Source organism: Scardinius erythrophthalmus (assembly GCF_964197995.2).
Source record: "Scardinius erythrophthalmus genome assembly, chromosome: 6".
Taxonomy (NCBI): domain Eukaryota; kingdom Metazoa; phylum Chordata; class Actinopteri; order Cypriniformes; family Leuciscidae; genus Scardinius; species Scardinius erythrophthalmus.
Window position 1 is genome coordinate 16472062 of NC_138226.1, and position 19978 is coordinate 16492039.

The 19978-nt window shown below is 36.0% G+C and overlaps 1 protein-coding gene across 3 annotated transcripts; it reads left to right on the plus strand.

The window, feature by feature from the left end:
• Nucleotides 1-1678: 1678 nt before the first annotated feature.
• Nucleotides 1679-19796, plus strand: LOC308692442 (sentrin-specific protease 7). 3 transcript variants are annotated; one of them, XR_014030343.1, is made up of 21 exons: nt 1679-1828; nt 2203-2314; nt 4248-4346; nt 5275-5378; nt 6392-6944; nt 7374-7668; nt 9423-9589; nt 9749-9826; nt 9995-10028; nt 10247-10444; nt 10543-10790; nt 11017-11153; nt 11740-11856; nt 14107-14226; nt 14347-14439; nt 14754-14858; nt 14966-15003; nt 15135-15178; nt 16834-16902; nt 17027-17177; nt 17283-17601. XR_014030343.1 is itself a non-coding variant. In XM_081368455.1 (21 exons), the coding sequence occupies exons 2-21, from the start codon at nt 2204-2206 to the stop codon at nt 17460-17462; spliced, it is 2982 nt and encodes a 993-aa protein (XP_081224581.1). In that variant the 5' UTR covers nt 1679-1828; nt 2203; the 3' UTR covers nt 17463-19796. The 3 variants fall into 3 exon arrangements, 2 of the variants coding, with proteins under 2 accessions (XP_081224581.1, XP_081224582.1); XM_081368455.1 differs by having other exon boundaries at nt 14713-14858; nt 17283-19796; XM_081368456.1 differs by having other exon boundaries at nt 1708-1828; nt 2179-2314; nt 14713-14858; nt 17283-19796.
• The last annotated feature ends 182 nt before the right edge of the window (nt 19797-19978 follow it).

A 19978-nucleotide genomic window follows, 5' to 3' on the forward strand; every position in this document is an offset into this window, starting at 1 on the left:
TCAATCTGGTCCACATGTGTTCTTATCTTCAGGCTTCAAAAAAAAAAAAGCTCTCTTTCTCTGTCACCTCTCTCCCTCCTTATTTCTTTATCTCAATACAAATATTTTTAGTCTACTACATTGTTCATTAACACACCCGGGATTTCATTCAAGTTATTTTTTATTTTTCTTATAACAAATGAAAAGACAAAGTTAATCAATCAAACTTCTGCTCAATATGGGCTGTGTTTCCCTTTCTGGATCACAACACTACAGTAAGGAAAATGGCCAAACAGCTGACAAAACCAATTTCGAGGAATATTCTTTGTTCTTTAAAATATGTTGGTTTTCTTATTTTCCTTTCATTCATTTGTTTTTTATTATCCATTAAACTTTTTAATAACATTGATTCACCATTCTTATTTCTTGTAAGAGTTTTATTTCATGTGCCTTTGTCTGTCTCAGCTTTCTCAGCCTGATTACTCCCTTTTTTCTCACTGAGCAGTGCCAAGGTGTGCCTTTTCATCTTATATTTAAGATGAAAAATCACTTAGACATACAAACAAAAACCACTTTACTCCTCACATAAAACAGATCACGTGCTTCTCATTTCAAACGCACTTTCTTATAAGCAAAAATTGACTTAGACTACCTTATTTTATGGCGAGCCTTTGTTTTGTAAGGCCTCTGCCAGCACGCCCACCATGGCCACTCCTCGACTCCTCGTCCACTCCTGGCTGAGCTCGCCAATTATGTTGTAGCAAATTCAAAGTTCCTTTTGGTTCAGGTCTCAAAGAAGTTATCAAGTTATAGCAAATTCTAAGTCCTTGGTTCAGGTCACAAATAAGTTTCTCAGAGTCGAGGTTCCAGGTCAGAAGACAAGCAACAAAGTGAGAAGCCAGCAGGCCATCCGGACATCTGAGGTTACAATGGCCAGTGTTCATGTCTTATACTTTTTCTTATCGCTAGGTGCACAATGGGCACCCTCATATCTATCTCTTCTTCTTTGTCACTCCTTGTGGCCTTGCCACCATTAGATACATCTCTCCCTAAACCTTCTTATTGATGGAACATCTCAAAAAACATGTTTTTCTGCCAGCGCATCCCAGCACCTGCATTAACAGACTTTTGGGTACTTTTCCATTCTCTTATCCTTGTGACCTATTTTCTGCTGGGCATTACAGCATTCAGACTTTTACATGAGACAAGGGAAATTCTTCAACATTTTCTGCTCCAGCATGACAATGTCCCTGTGCGTAGACAAATGTACTGACCCTGGTGTGATAATGTAAACCTGAACAAAGTCTTGACCTGAACCCCATTTGAACACATAGAGGATGAATTGGATTGCTGACTGTGAGACTCCGTCAGTGCCTGAACACACTGGTGATCTTATGTCTGAATGGGACCAAATCCCTACAGCCATGTTCCAACATAATAAAAGCTTTTGAAGAGAGAGAATAGAGAAAGCGTTTAGAGAGAACCAGCTCCCAATAACATCAATGGTTTTGTTTATTTTTAATAAATGCTCAACAAAGACATATTGTTTGAGTGTCCGAATACTTTTGTTTTTTCTATAGTTTGTAATTTCGTACAGTCTATGATTCAACCTCAGTGAAAAAAGGAGCTTACACTAGTTTATATTTCACTCAACATTTCCTCCATGGCGCTAGATGGCGTACAATACCTTGTGGGGAGAAGAGAAGAAGAGAACCCGACTTCCTGTGAATGGCGGAAGTTTTCAATCGAGGAATATAATCCTAATATTCATGTGCTCATTTCTGTTCAGCAACTGAATTATCTTCATTAAACATGTTCTACAGCTTAAACTGACTCCTGGACTTAAAAAGTAGGTGCAATATATAAACCTGAAACCAGATGAAGGTATAATAGGACATTGTATTTAGCTACAGGCCAGTTAAGATCACTTTTAATGTGCATCAGTGTAAATTGCTGACTGTTTTACTGCACCGACAGAAGTGAATAGTTACAATGTGCAGATTTTTGACTTGGTATATTAGTTAAAGTCATCTAATGATAAAATAATCTGATTTAGCTCTTCTAGGACTGGTTGCAGCGGTACACGCTTTTATCTAGAGCGACTTACAATTGAGGAAAACAATCTACAAAGTAGTATATTAAGGTTCTTATCCTGTCCTGATTGTTGTTGTTCTCACTGCTTTATCTGTGATCTCAAAGAGGCCTTGAAACATCTGTTTGCAGAATGCCACATGAAAAAACCCGCAACAGCCCTCTTTCTGATTCGTGTAAACTTACTCTGGACCGGAGGAGAGCTCTGACTCTCTCACCTGGGCTCAAACGTGGCAACTGTCAGGTATGTCCATGACTTAAAATTGAGGAAGGATTGAGGTGTTTACAGAGTTTCAGTGCTTTCACCTAAATCATTCGGTAACACGTTATTTTACAGTGTCCTAGTTAAGTTGGCTTGGAAAAGTTTCTCCACGTAACTCCTCCTAAACTGTTCAAGCTACAACCACTAAACTCAGACTAGACCTTCAAACTGTTCTGACTCGAGTTGCTTTATCTATTTAGACTGATCAGACTTGCTGTTTTCCTAAAATGGCTGATATAAACTTGAAAAAATCCCATAGACTTTCATTGCGGAATGTTCAAATTGAGCCAAGACTAACGTTATTTAAACTTCAACTGTCTATCTATCTATCTATCTATCTATCTATCTATCTATCTATCTATCTATCTATCTATCTATCTATCTATCTATCTAACTCCAAACTAAATTCAAATTTTGACAGTTGGAGAGGCTCATTAGACTCCATCAGCTGCCCTTCTATGTATTATTTCTAATTAATGGTAGCCAGCAGCCATGTCACCCTGTAGCCCAAGACTGGTTGCCCACTGAAGCTAAGCAGGGCTGAGCCTGGTCAGTACCTGGATGGGAGACCTCCTGAGAAAACCAGGTTGCTGCTGGAAGAGGTGTTAGTGAGGCCAGCAGGGGGTGCTCACCCTGTGGTCTGTGTGGGTCCTAACACCCCAGTGTAGTGACGGGGACACTATACTGTCAAAGAGCACCGTCCTTCGGATGAGACGTTAAACCGAGGTCCTGACTCTCTGTGGTCATTAAAAATCCCAGGATGTCCTTCGAAAGAGTAGGGGTGTAACCCCGGCATCCTGGCCAAATTTGCCCCTTGGCCTTTGTCCATCATGGCCTTCTAATCATCCCCATATACTGATTGGCTTCATCACGGTCTCCTCTCCACCAGTAAGCTGGTGTGTGGTGGGCGTTCTGGCGCAATATGGCTGCCGTCGCATCATCCAGGTGGATGCTGCACATTGGTGGTGGTTGAGGAGATTCCCCCATCTATGTAAAGCGCTTTGAGTGCCGAGAAAAGCGCTATATAAATGTAATGAATTATTATTATTATTATTATTAATTCATTGAGACGCATTTAATCTTTCTTTCTTTCTTTCTAACTAATCTTTCTTTCTAACTCCAAACTAAATTCAAATTTTGACAGTTGGAGAGGCTCATTAGACTCAATCAGCTGCCATTCTATGTATTATTTCTAATTCATTGAGACTCATTTAAGCTATCTATCTATCTATCTATCTATCTATCTATCTATCTATCTATCTATCTATCTATCTATCTATCTATCTATCTATCTATCTATCTTTCTTTCTTTCTTTCTTTCTTTCTTTCTTTCTCCGAACTAAATTCAAATTTTGACAGTTGGAGAGGCCCATAAGACTCCATTAGCTGCCATTCTATGTACTATTTCTAATCAATCAAGACTCATTTAAGCTTCCCTTCTATCTAATATTTCTAAACTGAAAACCTTCAAACTTCTACAAACTTTTAAAACTACTAAACTAAAACTTAAACTAATTAAAACTGAAAACATTCAAACTTTTAAAACTAGTAAACTAAAACTTAAACTTTAACTAATTAAAACTAAAAACCTACAAACTTCAAGCTATTGAAAATTCTTCAAACTTTCTGGCAAGGCTTTTTCATGCCAACTTAAAGTTTGTCTACAAACTTTTTCATCTAGTTATTATTATTTCATTATAAACTATTTAATAAGAGAAACCTTATTTTTGTTTAAACCTATTTGTTATTATAATTTTCATATTTACTTAATTTGTCGTCTTTATAATTTTACATGTTTACTTAATAAATTGGTTAGTCCTTATTCAAATTTGATCTCTGAGTCTGACATAATTGTTGCTTGTATGCCTGGATCTCTCTGCATCAAAAGTTTAACCCATCTCTTCATGTGTCTCAGATTGAAAGTCCTCTTAAGATCCCCAGGAGAGTTTCCACAGCTGAGGATGAGTGTGCAGATACGGAGATGTTTAAAGATCTGACAAAGAGCCACTCCAAGGTGAATGAGAATGACAGGAAGTGATGCATAATGTGTTTGTGTATTTGTTGACATTTTTTTTTTTTTTTCAAGTTCTAGTAAAGAACTACATTTGGACCACTAAGACATTATGGACATTTGTGGTGGAAATTCACCAATAAAATTAAAGTCAGGCAACTCAATGGTAAAAATTAAATAAAAATGTATTTATGTGAAATCACGATTCAGATATGTTTCTCTTACTACCAAAACATACTGTATCTGAGAGACCTACAAAGTGAGCTCCGAGCAAAACAGAGTATTTATTCAGTAAGATCATACATATACTTTTATCATTGAACAAAGACTTTCAAATTGATTGGATAAAAAAATTAGCAGATTATCATTAGGCCTCTTACATTTTTCAGTTCTTGACATCCCATAATATTTATCGACATCCCATAATATATATATATGTATGTTAGAAGCAACTTGGGTATAATTATTTCTTTCTGCAGTGAAGGTATATATATATATATTTTCTTTCCTATATAATTATCTCATAATTGTGTAAGAAAATCTATGTAACTCATGTAAGGTTAACAGAATTGATGTATAAGCAGCAGCATTAACAGAATACATAGAAGCAAATAATATTTATCTTGCACATTTAGTCAAATAATTATAGTTCTTTTGAGTGCTATTGCTTTTATAAATCAGAAACTACAGCAATATGATAAAACACACAAGTGTTCAATAAATTATGCATGTTCACCAAGTTATATAGTTTATAAGCATATCTATATGGTTGCCAAGCACAGAATTCTTTTGGCACATTAATATAGAATGTGTTTATCTGTTTTTAGATGGTTTCCTGATCCAGTAAACTACCTCTGTCAACAATTCAACCTGATATGTCCTAATGTTTGGCAGTGTCTGATTGTTTTTTTGTTTTTTTTTGTACTATTAGATCCACTGGACACAGCTGGCCTCAAATGGTACATCCTCCCAGTCAGATCCCAAATCACTAAAAAACAGCATTAAAGAAAATACAGTATGGAAGGAAATCCAAAGGTAACATGCTTTTCCCATTAACCTTCAGATCCCGAAGGCGAAGCACGTTCTTCGTCACTCAAAAGTTTAGTTATGTTGTGTATATTTTTTACATTGCATTATCTGAATTATGTCGTTTTGAACCACACAAATGACAAAAGAATGACTTGCTGTCAATTGCATGTATGATATTTTGTGTGATAGACTCAATATTGCGTGTATTTTGACAATAATTCAAATTTCAGAGGTTTTAAACAGAATTTGTAACATTCTTGATTACCCAACACCTGTTTCCTGGCAGAGGAAGTGATGGGGGGGGGGGGTACAGTGACTGTACTGCTAGAACTGAAGTGTCTCTTATCTGGCATTAACAAATTCCTATGAAAACTGGCTCCTTGGCCAGTTGTTTTATTATTTTCCCTGATGTCCACTTATAATTTTAATCAAGTAATTTTTTGTAATTTTCCACCCTCTTTCTGATCCTTGATATAGGCTTGCTGGATCAAGTCTACAAAAATATTAAATCGCTGTTTTTGTGTTGTGTAACACATCATTTTTAAATTAAACCATCTGAGGAGGGAGAATTTATATAGAATATAGTATATCAGACTCTTGTTTCAAATGAGCAGAGGGAAATCCTGTTTTGCACGATATGGTGCACATCTACACTCTCCTACTGACGTTTTTTTTTCTTATCATTTGTGCACCATCTGTGCATGTTGACCCGTTTCATTCCATGTGCACACTGCTAATACGTTAAAATGGCTAATGTACCATTAGTTAAAAAGTCAATAAACAGCTATGCAGCATGTACCAAATGTTTTAACTGTCTGTCTTGTAGTTAAGGAGCTACAGTGTTTTTATGCAGTATTTTGTTGAGGCAAATATAATTTATGATTTATAATTTTTAAATATTTTGTGATCTTTATTTGGCAGTCATTTGTTTTATTATATTTGTCATTTACTTATATATATATATGTGTATGTATGTATGTATTGTTGATTGTTTAATATGTATTATTCTTTTCCCACAGGCGTCAGGTTAAAATTGTCTTAGAAGATGTTCTTCAGACAGAGATCGGACAGAATCTAAAATGTAGTGGGCAGACTTTCAAAAAGACAGACCAATCAGAGAGCAAAAGACGGAGTGATCACACCTCAACAGCCACGCTTAAAGAAAAGAGGAGATCCAGTTTAACAAAAAGAGGAGGAACAGACTCTACTGAACCAAATGCCACTTCACCATCCCATAATCCGACTGAGTCATCTACTGAAAATGAATCATGTCTACACAAGGAAATCAAAAATCTGCAATCCAAACAACTGAACTCATCACTGAAACTCACGGGTTCATCTGAAGTATCAAGTAACGCTTGTTCACCCAGAGAAAGCGGCTCGCTACAGGCTGTTCAGATTAGTGAACAGTTTGCTAAACAGAACAAACCATTTACTTTTAAAGAGAATGACGCATCACTTCTTGAAGGATCTCCACAGCATGAGGAAGCGCTTTCCTCTGGATTTGAAATTGTATGCAGTCCCTCGTCACGAATGCAGGGTAGCCTGAGAGAAGAAATATCAGATAGTGAGGTAAGACCTGTACACCTTGGCAAAAGACATTGGAACATTTAATGTGCACTGCCATTCAAAAGTTTGGGGTCAGTAATTTTTTTTTTTTTTTTTTTAGAAAGAAATGATTACTTTAAACAAGGATGCAATAAATTGATGAAAAGTGACAGTAAAGACATTTATAATGTTACAAGAGGTTTCTATTCATCAAAGAATCCAGGAAAAATGAATTATGGTGGTTTCCATATATATAGCAAATTATGTTTAAAAAAATAAATTAATTGCATCTTATATCATAATTAGTAATCATGAGATTAATCGCAATTATTAGGTTTAGCAAAGAAAAATATAAGAATAATATATTCTTAAGTACATCCGTTTAGGATTCACTTAGAAACGTTACCATTTTATTGTAGATCATCCTTTTTGATTCTGCCTTCGATTTTACAGAATTTTGATCTACCCAATAAGCAAGAAATGAGAGAAACACAAGAGCCCCCAAAGGATTCTGCAGGAGATGAGGAAAATCACTTGCGCAAGAATGGAGAGGTGGTGCAGGAAGTGGAAGGGATGAGAGGAAGTGTGTTACGCCTCTCGGTCGGGGCTGAGGGGCAAATCCCAGTCAAAAGATGTCGTATGGATAGCTTCTCAGGTGAACAGGGTCCCAACTCATACCCCGCCTCTGTGAGTACAGAGGGACGGAGCTTCGTCAGAAAATCCTCTAAGCTCGACCCATCTGAACCTAGTAAGTGATTAGTGCTCAATATTCAGCAATCATTTTCATTAACATGTACCAATTAGAGGTGTAACTATATATCATTATATCTATTTATTGCGATATAAAAATTTGACGATATAAATCGGTGATCACGATATAGAGTTTTATCCAAGACTCAGCTTACTCTATTTATAAGGTAGGCTATAATTCGCCTAAAAATTTAACTTCTGTCATGATGTTGTTTCAAACCTATAAGATCTATTTCGTTTATCTTCCAAACACAAATGAAGATATTTAAGAAACCTGAGAGATTCCTGTTCCTTCATTTAAAGTCCATTCCTCTAAAAAAAAAAAAAAGGCATCGTAAAATTAATCAATCGAGCGGTCTAATCCAAATTCATGTCTTATGAAGAGACACGATGGCTTTACATGATAAACAGATTTGCAATGCACTTACTGTAGTAAACACGGACTACACTTAAATTGATGCTTGCGAACAACATGAGAGTGAGTAAGTGGAGACAATTTTGATTAGAACTTTAATTGAATGCTTTGTGCTGGAGCGGCTCCTCAAAGTGAAAGTGCAAACATCATTTTAATCACCGTATCGCATTTAGTTGTAGTAGTATGATGATTCAAAGTGTTTTAGATGGATTATTCTTACCATGTAAGTGCATTAATAAAGTGAGAGACAGGACTTTGCTCCATGAGCACCAGGAGTGCTGTGTTCGATGCCTGCATTGAAAGCATGAGTGTACTGCGAGTGTACTAGTTTTAGTGACAGCACTACATTACATTAAACAACTATATATAGCTAATGTTTAATATAATGTATAATAATGCAATGGGGGAATATTTGTGGGTCTTAATAATGCCAAATGTCTGATTTTACCAGTGAAAAAAGAGCCTACATTATATTTATATGCAGTCAGTGACAGTGCAAGCATATGTTTCTAACATAATTCTGCATTTTCAGCTTCAGAATCAAGAATTTTTTTTTTTTTCTGGTGTCACCACTGCCCTGTGTATTGGGACCAGGACCACGTTCAAGTCTATTCAAGTCCACTACCCCAAGTACATTTTAAACAAGAGTTGATTTTACCACATGTTGTTATAAAACATTTTAAAGCAAATAACTTGCCATGCGTCATGACTTACTCTGCCATTCAAAAGTTTATGTCAGTATGATTTTATTTCTTTGAAAGAAATTATTTCATATATCCAGTGAGGATTAAATAGATCAAAAGTGGCAGTAAAAAACTTTCATCAAACTTCCTTTTGAATTTTCTGTTCATCATCAAGAATCCTGGAAAAAAAATCGATCACAGTTCCCACAAAAGTATTAAGCAGCACAACTGTTTCCAACATTTATTATTATAAGAATTGTTTCTTGAGCACCAAATAAGCATATTAGAATGATTTCTGAAGGATCATGTGAAACTGAATACTGGCTTAATGGCTGCCAAAAATTCAGTTTACCATTACAGAAAATGGTTATTTTAAATTGTAATGATATTTCACATTGTTTGATCAAATAAATGCAGCCTTGGTGAACATAAGAGACTTTCAAAAACATCTTTGAAAATCGAATCCACGCCAAACTTTTGAACAACTTACTTTTGTAAGTGATAAATTACATTAATTTTCATAAAATATCAACACATTGTAATTATTACAGATATAACAAATCATTTTTTCTAAAGTTGTCCACCTCATGTTTTACTTCTAAACTTTGTATGTTTATTATTTAAAAACAATAATTCTATCATTACCTTGCTTAGTTGTTCTCTCCAGTGAAGAGGATGATGAAGAAGAGGAAGCCTCTGCTTTAAACATCCAGCCACTGGAGTGTGCAAAGTTCATGAATAAAGTAGATGAATCGGCAAGAGTTTATGAGCAGAAAAACACACCTGAGTGTAACTTACAAACTACAGAGTTATATGACCAGGTTTGTATGATAATCTAAATACTAGACTAAAATAATATAGTTAGTTTACTAAATATATAGCTCATGTATATATAGTAAACCATCTAGCTTAACATAAGCGGTGTGTTGCAACTGGTCACTCACTGGTACTGATGTGTGTTTGTATGTTTTCATTGTCAGAATTCTGCTGTGATAGAGCTACCGCTGTCTTCCCTTCACATGGGTGGAGTTAATGTCACATCCAATGAGAGTATGATGGTGAGAACGATATGTTGATGTGATGGGTTGTAGTGATCAAATATGTCTGAATCATTTTAATCAAAGTTATAAAGATATGTTTTACGTAATATAACAGGAAGTGTATGAGGAAGGTTTCACTGGAAGGAATGAGGGAGTGTCACTGATTTTTAATATACTTTTTTTCAGATTACTACAGACAAGATCACCTTTTCGTTGAAAGGTAAACCTGTTTTAAACAAAAATGATTAGAAATAATCTAGTGAAGTGTAAATTACTTATTTTTAAGCATTTACTGTTTTCTTTTGTAGATTTTAGATTTTCATAGTTTCTTTATATTATAATATAGATTAGATATAGATCAAGGTAAGATATATGCAAGATATACCTTATGTTTAGATTTTTGTAAGCATCTGTCTGTTTTGTTTTTTGTTTACTCAGATTCTTCAGTGAAAATTTCTATATCAACTGCTAGTGTGTGCAAATACAGTGTGTGGGAAGGGGCTACTCTAAGGGGGTGTGGCCTGGTTAAGAATGATGAGGTCCCGCCCCCTTCTCTGCTCCTCTTTTGGCTGTCTGATGCTCAGGCACACCAACTACACAATGACCTGTCTGTCATCGAGTCAGGCATGCGTCCAGGTGAGATTACTGATTTGTTTTTATTTATTTTTTAAAGTAATGACAGTAGTTTCTTTTATCCTCTCTCGTTTTACATATGTTTTCCTGTGTGTGTACAGCTGAAGGCAGTACATGTGTGTTGCTGTGTTTGGCTGAACCTGTTACTGGTATAACGAGTGCGCTCTTGGCCTCTTTAATGGACATGGTGGTTTTGAAGCAGAACGACTCGGTCCTCTCGTCCCCCCTCACACAGCCGGACAGCCTGAAACTGCTGCAGAGCTCCCAGGAAACACACCTGTTCCAGCTGCTGACGCCCAAAATTGATGCACAAACCAGCACTGCACATGCAGCTGTATCTGCTGTGAAGGTTCAGACAAAATATTGTATCCATGATTCTAGGTTGCGTGTTTGCTTTTTTTCTTTTTGTTTGCAAGTTCTTCCCTGAAGTTCACTTTTAATGTTAGTAATTTTGTTACCATAGTGGTTTTTGGATGATCTGTTTTCCAGCTTAGTTTGATGTGGGAAGCTTAGACAGAATTATTGATTATAGGAGGCTATATTAAATGTTTTCCATATTGAATGTGTGTCTCCAGTGTCAGGATTCTGATGTTCAGTTGAAGCCAGTCTACACTCTGTGCCATAGAAAAGCTCAGGGTTCATACAGTGTTTCCTTGGCACCTACAATTGGGGCAGAATGGACACCGTACAGACACTCTGTCCCGGCACGCAGGTGAAAACTTGTGATTTTACCATGTTTAAGGGGGATTTACTATCTCATTCAAAAGTTTGGAGTCTGCAGGGTTTTTTTTTTTTTATTTACATATGCTTATCAAGGCTGCATTTATTTTACCAAAATACAGTTAAAAAAGTTAAATAATACAATTTAAAATAACTGCTTTCTATTTGAATGTATTTTAAAATGTAATTTATTCCTGTGCTGACAAAGCTGGATTTTCAGCAGCCTTTACTCCAATCTTCAGTGTCACATGATCCCTCAGAAATCATTCTATTATGCTGATTTAGTGCTCAAGAAAAAACTCTTATTATCAGTGTTGAAAACAGCTGTGCTGTTCATATTTTTGCGAATACTGAGATACTTTTTTTCAAGATTCTTTGATGAATAGAAAGTTCAGAAGAACAGCATTTCTTTTAAACATTAAAAAATGTATTTGATCCAAAGTGACAGGAATTTAACAAGTATTAATTTCTTTAAAAAAAGACTGACTTTTGAACATTTGCATACTCAGTTGCAACCCTATATTTGCACACATTCTCTGTACCTCAGTCCTAATTTACCACTATTCCTCCCTGTTTAGATTGATTCTGTTCCCTCCTCCGCCCTCGAAAGGAGCCCTCACCGTGACGACAGAGGACCTGGAATGTTTAGACAGCGGCGAGTTTCTTAATGATGTCATCATCGACTTCTACCTCAAGTAAGACTAAAGGCCCGTTCACATCAAGGACGATAACTATAAAGATAACGATAAAGATATAATTCTAAAAATCGTTCTCCATATTGAAAAATAACAGAGTTCACACCACAACTTTAACGATAAAGATATGAGGAACGATATCGTTGGGATCACTTTCAGAACGATTTTTTTCCAGCTTTCAAACGATAAAACACTGACAGCCAATCAGAATCCATTTTAGCAGGTCATCCATTTTCGCTACTTTGAAACCGCAGCGCGGGCGCACGCGTGCTTAGAATAAAAAGACCGTTATTGGTCGTTGGTGTGGACACATATATAGTTATCTTTATCGTTATCTTTATAGTTATCGTGCTTGGTGTGAACGGGCCTTGAGACACAATATTTCAGTGGGAGGTGTTGAATTAGATCCAATCCTTCATAGTTATTCGGGGATGAAAGGGGTTAAGAACTGGGACTTTTGACTGTAAGCATAAAAATTGGTCCAATTGGCATCTGGTTCTGCTCAAAACCTGCACATAGTTGCCTGTCTTAATGATGTGGATCTTTTTTTTTTACGTACATTTTTTTAGGTGCTTAAATTTGAACTTAACATAACCCTGAAGATGTCTTATTTACTTGCTACCAGGCATGTCAACCAATACTTTTTTGAATATCGCCTACAAACTTGCAAACTGATGTTGTATTTTCAGGGTTTGAATTTCTGACAATTGCAGGTTTCTCGTCTGTCCTTAATGTCTTAAATTCACATTTCAAAATTTTAAGGCTGTAAATAGGCTTACATTTCTCAATTAGTGTAATAAATGTCTTAATTTTAGTTTGAATAAGTCTTAAATTAAGGAAAGACGAGGTGTATTCACCCTGCTTAGGGGGATGTGATCAGAGCCTGGAGTGGAGCGAAAGCACGTTCCTCTCTCCACTCGCGGTTCACTCAGGGTTTTCCATTCCCGCTCATGGAAAAACTGCTCTGTGTTCACTCCATTTTAAAAGTTATTCTGATATGTTTAATTTTTTTATATCATGAACATCTGAACACAACATTTATAATACTATATACTACTATTGGAAAGTATTCTACACGTTTAATAAATAGAATTACACAAAAATGTCTGAATGTAGGCTTGTGAACGTGCCTATAGAGAGAAATGCACATTTACGGATTACACAAGAGAGTAGTCGGTTTCTTTTAGTTTTGAATTGAAAAAGTAGACATTTCAAGCTTTCTTTAGATATATTTTTCATGCCTGTGTACTTAGCCTAGTTCACGAGCAATTCAATCGCGCCGGCGCCTCCTGATTATATTGTCTGCTATATTTGCTTCTCTTTATTAAATCTAGGCAGATGGTTGATGAAACATCGATCAAGATACAATTTATACAAAACGAAGTTCATCACTTAAAGTTTTGTTTTGTATAAAGCCTTTCTTTAATGAAGTGGTCAAAATCATGTCTGACCCACTCCATGTCTCCCGATATATTGTGCATGTATAATCAACATAGGTGAAATTTAAAAATAACATTATATTATTTAAACATGCATATGAAACAAAATTTGTTTTATTTAATGGCTACAACACGTATAGCAGGCCTACAGTACAGAGAAATGTAATGTCGGTGCGGGATTTGAGCGAACGCCGTTTACGGTGAGCACGTGGGGGTAGGGGTGCGATTTTCAAATAATTATAGTAATAGAATAATTCCCAGCGATCATAGAATATTATTTTTGCTTGAAATGCCCATCCCTATCATAAATGCACTTTTTGTTCTGATTCTAGTGCTATTAGTTTCCCTCTTCTGTTCAGTGTTAACAGGTTGAGTTAGAACATGCGTTATAATTTCTTATTATAATGCTCAGGTTAAAACTGAATTTAGCCAACTCTGTTGGCTTTTATAATTTGAGAAATAAAAACTTGTGTTAAAGTTATGGTAATGGTTCATTATTTGTATGACTACATCACACAGAGTCAAGTCTTGTAAAAGCATTAGATTAAAAACAATGAAATTTCATAAAAGTGTGTAAATAATACAAACGCAGTTTAAAATGGCTTTTCTTTAAATGCAAATGTTCTTTGAGTATTTCATTTGTCAAGGTAAAGCATGTACTCACTATATTCCTAATTACAAGAAGAAAAAAACTGCTCTTAAACTGTGTGTGTGACAGGCTGTGGAATGGGATTTGGCAGAGGAAAAATGTTCAGTCAAAAGATTTTTTTTTGTTGCTTTAAACCCTATATTTTATTTGTGTGTGTTTCAGGTATCTTATGGTGCAAAAGGCCCCGTGGGCATCGGTACACAGATCTCATGTTTTCAGCAGTTTTTTCTATAAGCAGCTCACACGCAGAGACAATGCTAATGAGGACAGTACAAGCACACCGTGAGCATTTGTCACACAGCACACATAGTTCATATATACAGCTCACTTGCTTATTGTTAAAAAAGTTTTTGTTACACAACAATACATTCATATATTTTTATGATGGATATGTGCCATCAGAGCTCAGGTCAGAAGACATCAGCGTGTGAGGACATGGACCCGTCATGTAGACATCTTTGACAAAGACTTCCTGTTTGTGCCTGTAAATCAAGAGTGAGTATTAACTATACAAATACATTGTTTTGATACTTAAGCCTTACTTACTTTTATGGGGCAGTGTTTTTATTTATATTTTTGTACTTTAAATCACTAGTTTCTGTTCATTAGTTTGCATTCATATGGACATATATTATGGACTTTTGTTCACTCACTGGACTTTATGCGTATGATGCAACTTGTGAGATTTAATGTGCCTGCCTTGAATGAACCTGCGTAAATCATATTGTTTTTAAAAGAATTTTATATCAAGTCTGGTGTTTGTTCTAGAGCTCACTGGTACCTCGTGGTGATTTGTTTCCCCGGCTTAGAAGAGCCGCAGTATGTGAAGAGGGATGGAAGTGAAGGTTTGGGTGAGTCTGAGGGTGAGATACATGGAGAGAATAGATCCAACATTGACGAGGACAACAATAAAGGTAAAAATGTACAAATTTAGGTTTTAATGCTTTACTACTATGCTACTTATGCTTAGTAGTTTAAGAATTATTTCATGATTCTAGACAAACTTTTGCTCTTAATCTAGATGACAGTCATATAAAGCCAAGCACGTCTCATCCTCTCGTAAGTCAAAATAAATGTTGATAACTGTCAGAAATCTGCATTGGATTACATTTGATTTGGTATAATGGAATATGGATAGATAATTTGCACATGCACAGCAACAGCAGAATCTTGTGCTTCTCTTTCTGTAGAACTGTACGGAAAATACCTGCAAAAGACACACTGTGTGTAAAAGGTATGTGTGTGTTTTTAAAGGGGTCATGAATTGCTTTTTTTTTTAAATTATGTTTCCTGTGGTGCACTTATAATGTTAGTATGATTTTTACATCAAAAATGATCATAATTTAAAAATAAAAGGCCATTTTCAACCCTGATTTTAGCAGTTCAAACATGCTGTAAATTAGACTGTAGACAGTGTAATTTATTATAAAGGGAGTCACTGCACTGAGACATTCACATAATTGCAAATAAATAACCACTTTACTAGCATAAGGATCCTTTGGAAGGTGATGTCAGTTTAGTCCAGTGATCCTGTATCGCTCTTCTCCTCATCTCATTATCGTGCCAGTGGGCGGGGCCAAAGACACGATGACGTAGAAGCAGGCATTGATTTGATTCTGCAGAGGCGGTCTTTCGTCGCACTATTATGTCATAATATGACAAAATCCCAAATGAGTTGTTTTCTGAGCTGGGATTCAATAAAAGCTGTTTTTGTATTAACGAGGAAGTTTTGAGTTCTGAAACGCACAGGATGTTTTTACATTATAATAGATATTAGCTGTTATTTTTATTATTATTAGCTGACATTAAGCATACAGTCAACTAATACTGTTAGTTAGAGGTAACACTTCATTTTCTTGGTCCACTTTAAACATTCTACTTACTATCATTTTTATTAGGCAGCCTTTCAGAAAATAAATTTCACTGCTAACGTTAAATTTTAAATGAACAAATTAATTGAAATGTTTAATTTAAAGGTCCCGTTCTATGCCCCTTTTCACAAGATGTAAAATAAGTCTCTGATGTCCCCAGAGTGTGTATGTGAAGTTTTAGCTCAAAATACCCAACAGATCATTTTTTACAGCATGTTTAAATTGACATTTTTTGGGGCTCAGAAAAACGAGCCGTTTCAGTGTGTCCCCTTTAAATGCAAATGAGGTGCTGCTGGACGACACAGGGGGCGGAGCTTCATGAGCTCGTGCTCAGTCTGTCAGGAAAAATTCATCTCACGGAATGATGATAATATCAGAAACTCTCAGTAACGGCGTTCATTTCGAGTCGGACAATAATGCCTACAGAGTCAGATTGCTGTATAGAGATGAAACAGGTATGGTTTAGTAGTTTAATTACGGTTATTATAACGTATTTGTCATCTGCTTGTAGGCTGTGTATCCATTATTTATTAATAGCCTACAAGTCTGCTGTCTGAATGATGATCAAACATGTACTGATGAGTTTAATAAAGTTTATTGTACATCACACAAAAGATGAAGCGTCAGTTTTACTTCAGAAAATCACCGTAAGAGCTGAGTAAACACAGTAAGTTATAAGAAGTGCGCAAGTAGCCAGTAGAGTTGAGGGAGCATTCCTGTGGGCGGAGCTTAGTCAAGAAACGGTTCTGGTGATGTCACTAATGCAGGATGTAGAGGGGTGTAGTCCAATCGAGACGTTTTTTGTAGTCAACTTCTGTTAAATAAAATATCTCGCTTGGCATTGAACTTTGAGCTTTATAATTTTACAGATATTATTTATGCTCTAACAGCAACATTACACATTAACTAAAGTTTGAAACATGAAATCGCATGCAACGGGACCTTTAAGGGATTTTGCCATTTAATGGGCAGAACTATTAAGAATTATTAAGAATTATTTTACTCTTTATTTTTTCAGACCATGTATTCTCATAATGGATTCCCTGAAGTTGTCGGTTCATGAACGTATCTTCAAACTCTTGCGCGAGTGAGTGTTTGCTCTCTGACAGCAGTCCAACAATCTCACATTTATGTTGTGTTATTATCATAATTGTTATAAATTTATATATTTTACATGAAGTGATTTAATTTTGAGTTGTTGTTTTTTTTAGATACCTTCAAGTGGAGTGGGTGGCAAAGAGAGGTTGTCATCGTGACTTTAGTGTTGACCACATGGTAGGTTCCCACTGTAAGGTCCCCCTACAGGACAACAGCAGTGACTGTGGCCTTTACCTGCTACAATATGCTGAAAGCTTTTTACAGGTAGACTTGCACTCATCTTTATTCTTTATTTTCAAATACAAAAATGTGTGTAAGAATCTGTTTTGACCACAAAGGCAACTGCAATGCTGTTTGTGTATCTTTCAGGACCCTGTGTTACACTTTGACTTGCCATTGAGATTGGATCACTGGTTTCCACGGCAACAGGTGCGAGGGAAACGGGAGGAGATTCGAGACCTCATCCTAAACATGTACAGATTTCAGAAAGGCTCTTTGGGAAATGAATCTCTAGAAGATACAATAGATTATGGAAATGTCATTCAGTGATGTAAAGCTTTTAGGTTCACGTGATTATTTTATCCTAGATGTATATATATTTTAGCTGATTTTTAAACTTTTGTATTATTTTATGCTTTTGTATACATTGTTGTAAAAACTTTAGAAAGAAATAAATGTTGATGAAATGAAATTAAATAGTTTTGCCTTTTTAATCTCAGATTTTCTGTATAGCCTGTGTCTTTGAGGTAAGTAGCACAAGTAGCACTTTCTTTAAAGGGGTGATACTGCACGAAATCAATATTCCTTGATCTTTTTAAACAAGGATGTTTGTTCTTTGTACATGTGATTGTGGTCTCTCTTAAAAGTGGCTTTGGTTGTGATGAATGAATGTAGGAGAAGCCAGCCATTAGCACATGATTGGTTGAGCAGTCGGGTGAGGCTTGACTCAGTTTTCTGGCCAACTCATTTAGTTGTGCTCAAGTGGATTGTAAAAAGGGAGTGTGCGTGCAGGGATCTATGGTCGAATGCTAATCAGACAGAGATTAGACCGATTTACAGACCACCCACCACCTTCCAATAATCCCAGTGTTGCAATCTATGTACAATGTTTGTCTTTGTTTACTTAAAAGACAAACAATACAGTATAAAGTCAATAAACCTAGTGATTTTGAATCTTTCTTTGTGTGTGTACCAAGAAGGTATTTAATTCCGTTAGCATTTCCTTACAAACCTTGACCCCTTTAAGTCAGGCCACAAGAAGGCTATTTTTGAAATTGTATGATACCATACTATTACTATTTTTGCTATATTTGCTGTAGGCACACACTGGCCCTTTTAAGTGTGACAAAAACTTTGGAATATTATTTGGAATAATATTATTAACACAATCTGTTTCTTTACTGACTGTTTGATCAAACTACCACAGGGACAGGGATTTTTTTTTTTACAAAAATGGAAAGGGCACAGTATAAATACTATAGAAACAGCAAAGAACTGTATGCTATCTGTGGTGGTTAATTTCTAAGGACACGGACACTAAACCACCTGGACAGTAATTGCATTGTGGCTGATAAATTAGTGTGAGTGCACAGGGGGTTATTAAAACTACAAAATCCTGTCTTGGCCTTATGCAAGACACGCAAGGCCACATCTCCTCAAAAGACCCACATCTAAAACAATTTAGAATTAAATATTTCTCAAAACATTAGTCTATGACAGCCCTGTCAGTCAAGTCTTTTGGTGATTGCAGGTCTAATTCCATTCCATTGCTCTCTATGACATGTATCAATATCGTACATACAAATTTGAATACTAGCAAGAGCCTTGAGCTGCTAAACATTGGGACAGAATTACAAGGTTGCGCATTCAAATGCAGCAGATAATTTTCACTAATATAGTTGTTATACATTCCAGTTATGCTTTTGGTTTTGTCTAGCGAAGGTTTCTGAGAACTGGAAATGGCTGATCCCCTGATAAGTGTTGCTAACTCGGGAGCAGCTTGTGAGTCATGTTAGAAACATAGCTAACATGGCTCTAGCACTTTTAAAGTAAGCATGAAAATTCACTCTGCACATCTATTTTCTAAATGCATGTTATTCAATTATGTTTCACTTTCTAAGTTTTTTTTTGGCCTCAAAATGTTTAATCAAAATGTCATATCTCAGTCTTACAGTGAAACAATGAAGACTTCTCTCTGATGATGTATGCCCGACTTCACCGCCACTCCTATCTTACAATCAACTGCAAACACATGCTGCCTCGATCCAATCAACAACCGATGGATATAACTAAGTCCCCACCCAACTTTTTTTTTCTTTTTTGAAAACGTGTTTCACTCAGATGTATGGCATACGGAATAAAAGGTCTGATGCTAATTCCGTTACATCTCAAATTTAAGTAGTTGGAACAAGCACACAATTTTAATTTAATTTCAATTTTATAATGTTGCATACTTTTGGTCATGTTTATTGCCTTGTACTTCATTGCTATATTGCAATATATTTGTTATTTTGACTTTCATCACACCAGCTCTCAGTGTTAACAATGTGACTTAAGCTTCTTGATTGTGGTTAATTTACAGTTGTTGTGGACTTTAAGGGTCATACCATTAATACCTGCCCTCAACCTTACAGGTGGTCAAGAGTTCAGCTGAGAAGGGATTATGTAATCGTCAAATCAGTTTGCCTCCATTCAGAACTCTTGGGATCCTATTGGGTTCATGTTATTTTGGTTTATCTGGCATATCACATTTTCTATGATTTCTCCTTCACTACCTATCACTGGTTCCCTGCACGTGTATTTTTTCTTAGCACTCTTGGTAAACTTCAGTTCCTCCAGTTACTTCTTGATGAGCTCCTCTACAGGATTACTTAACAAGATTAGAAGAAAAAAAAAGAGAAAAATCCCTTTCCATCTGCCTACCTGCCACAGGATCGCCAGAGTTATTCACCTGCGCTTTGACGACCTAGATAGTACTTTCTAACCATAATAATATACTGTCATTACTATCAGCGGATACTGTGTAACAGGTATGCACAGGTGTTGGAAGCTTTGGTTACATCGTC

Excerpts from the sequence above, each read along its gene's own strand:
- LOC308692442 (XM_081368455.1), top strand. The coding sequence starts at position 2,204 with ATGCCACATGAAAAAACCCGCAACAGCCCTCTTTCTGATTCGTGTAAA. Across the intron at positions 6,945-7,373 it reads AAGAAATATCAGATAGTGAG|AATTTTGATCTACCCAATAA; the intron begins GTAAGACCTGTA and ends TCGATTTTACAG. Across the intron at positions 11,857-14,106 it reads ATCATCGACTTCTACCTCAA|GTATCTTATGGTGCAAAAGG; the intron begins GTAAGACTAAAG and ends TGTGTGTTTCAG.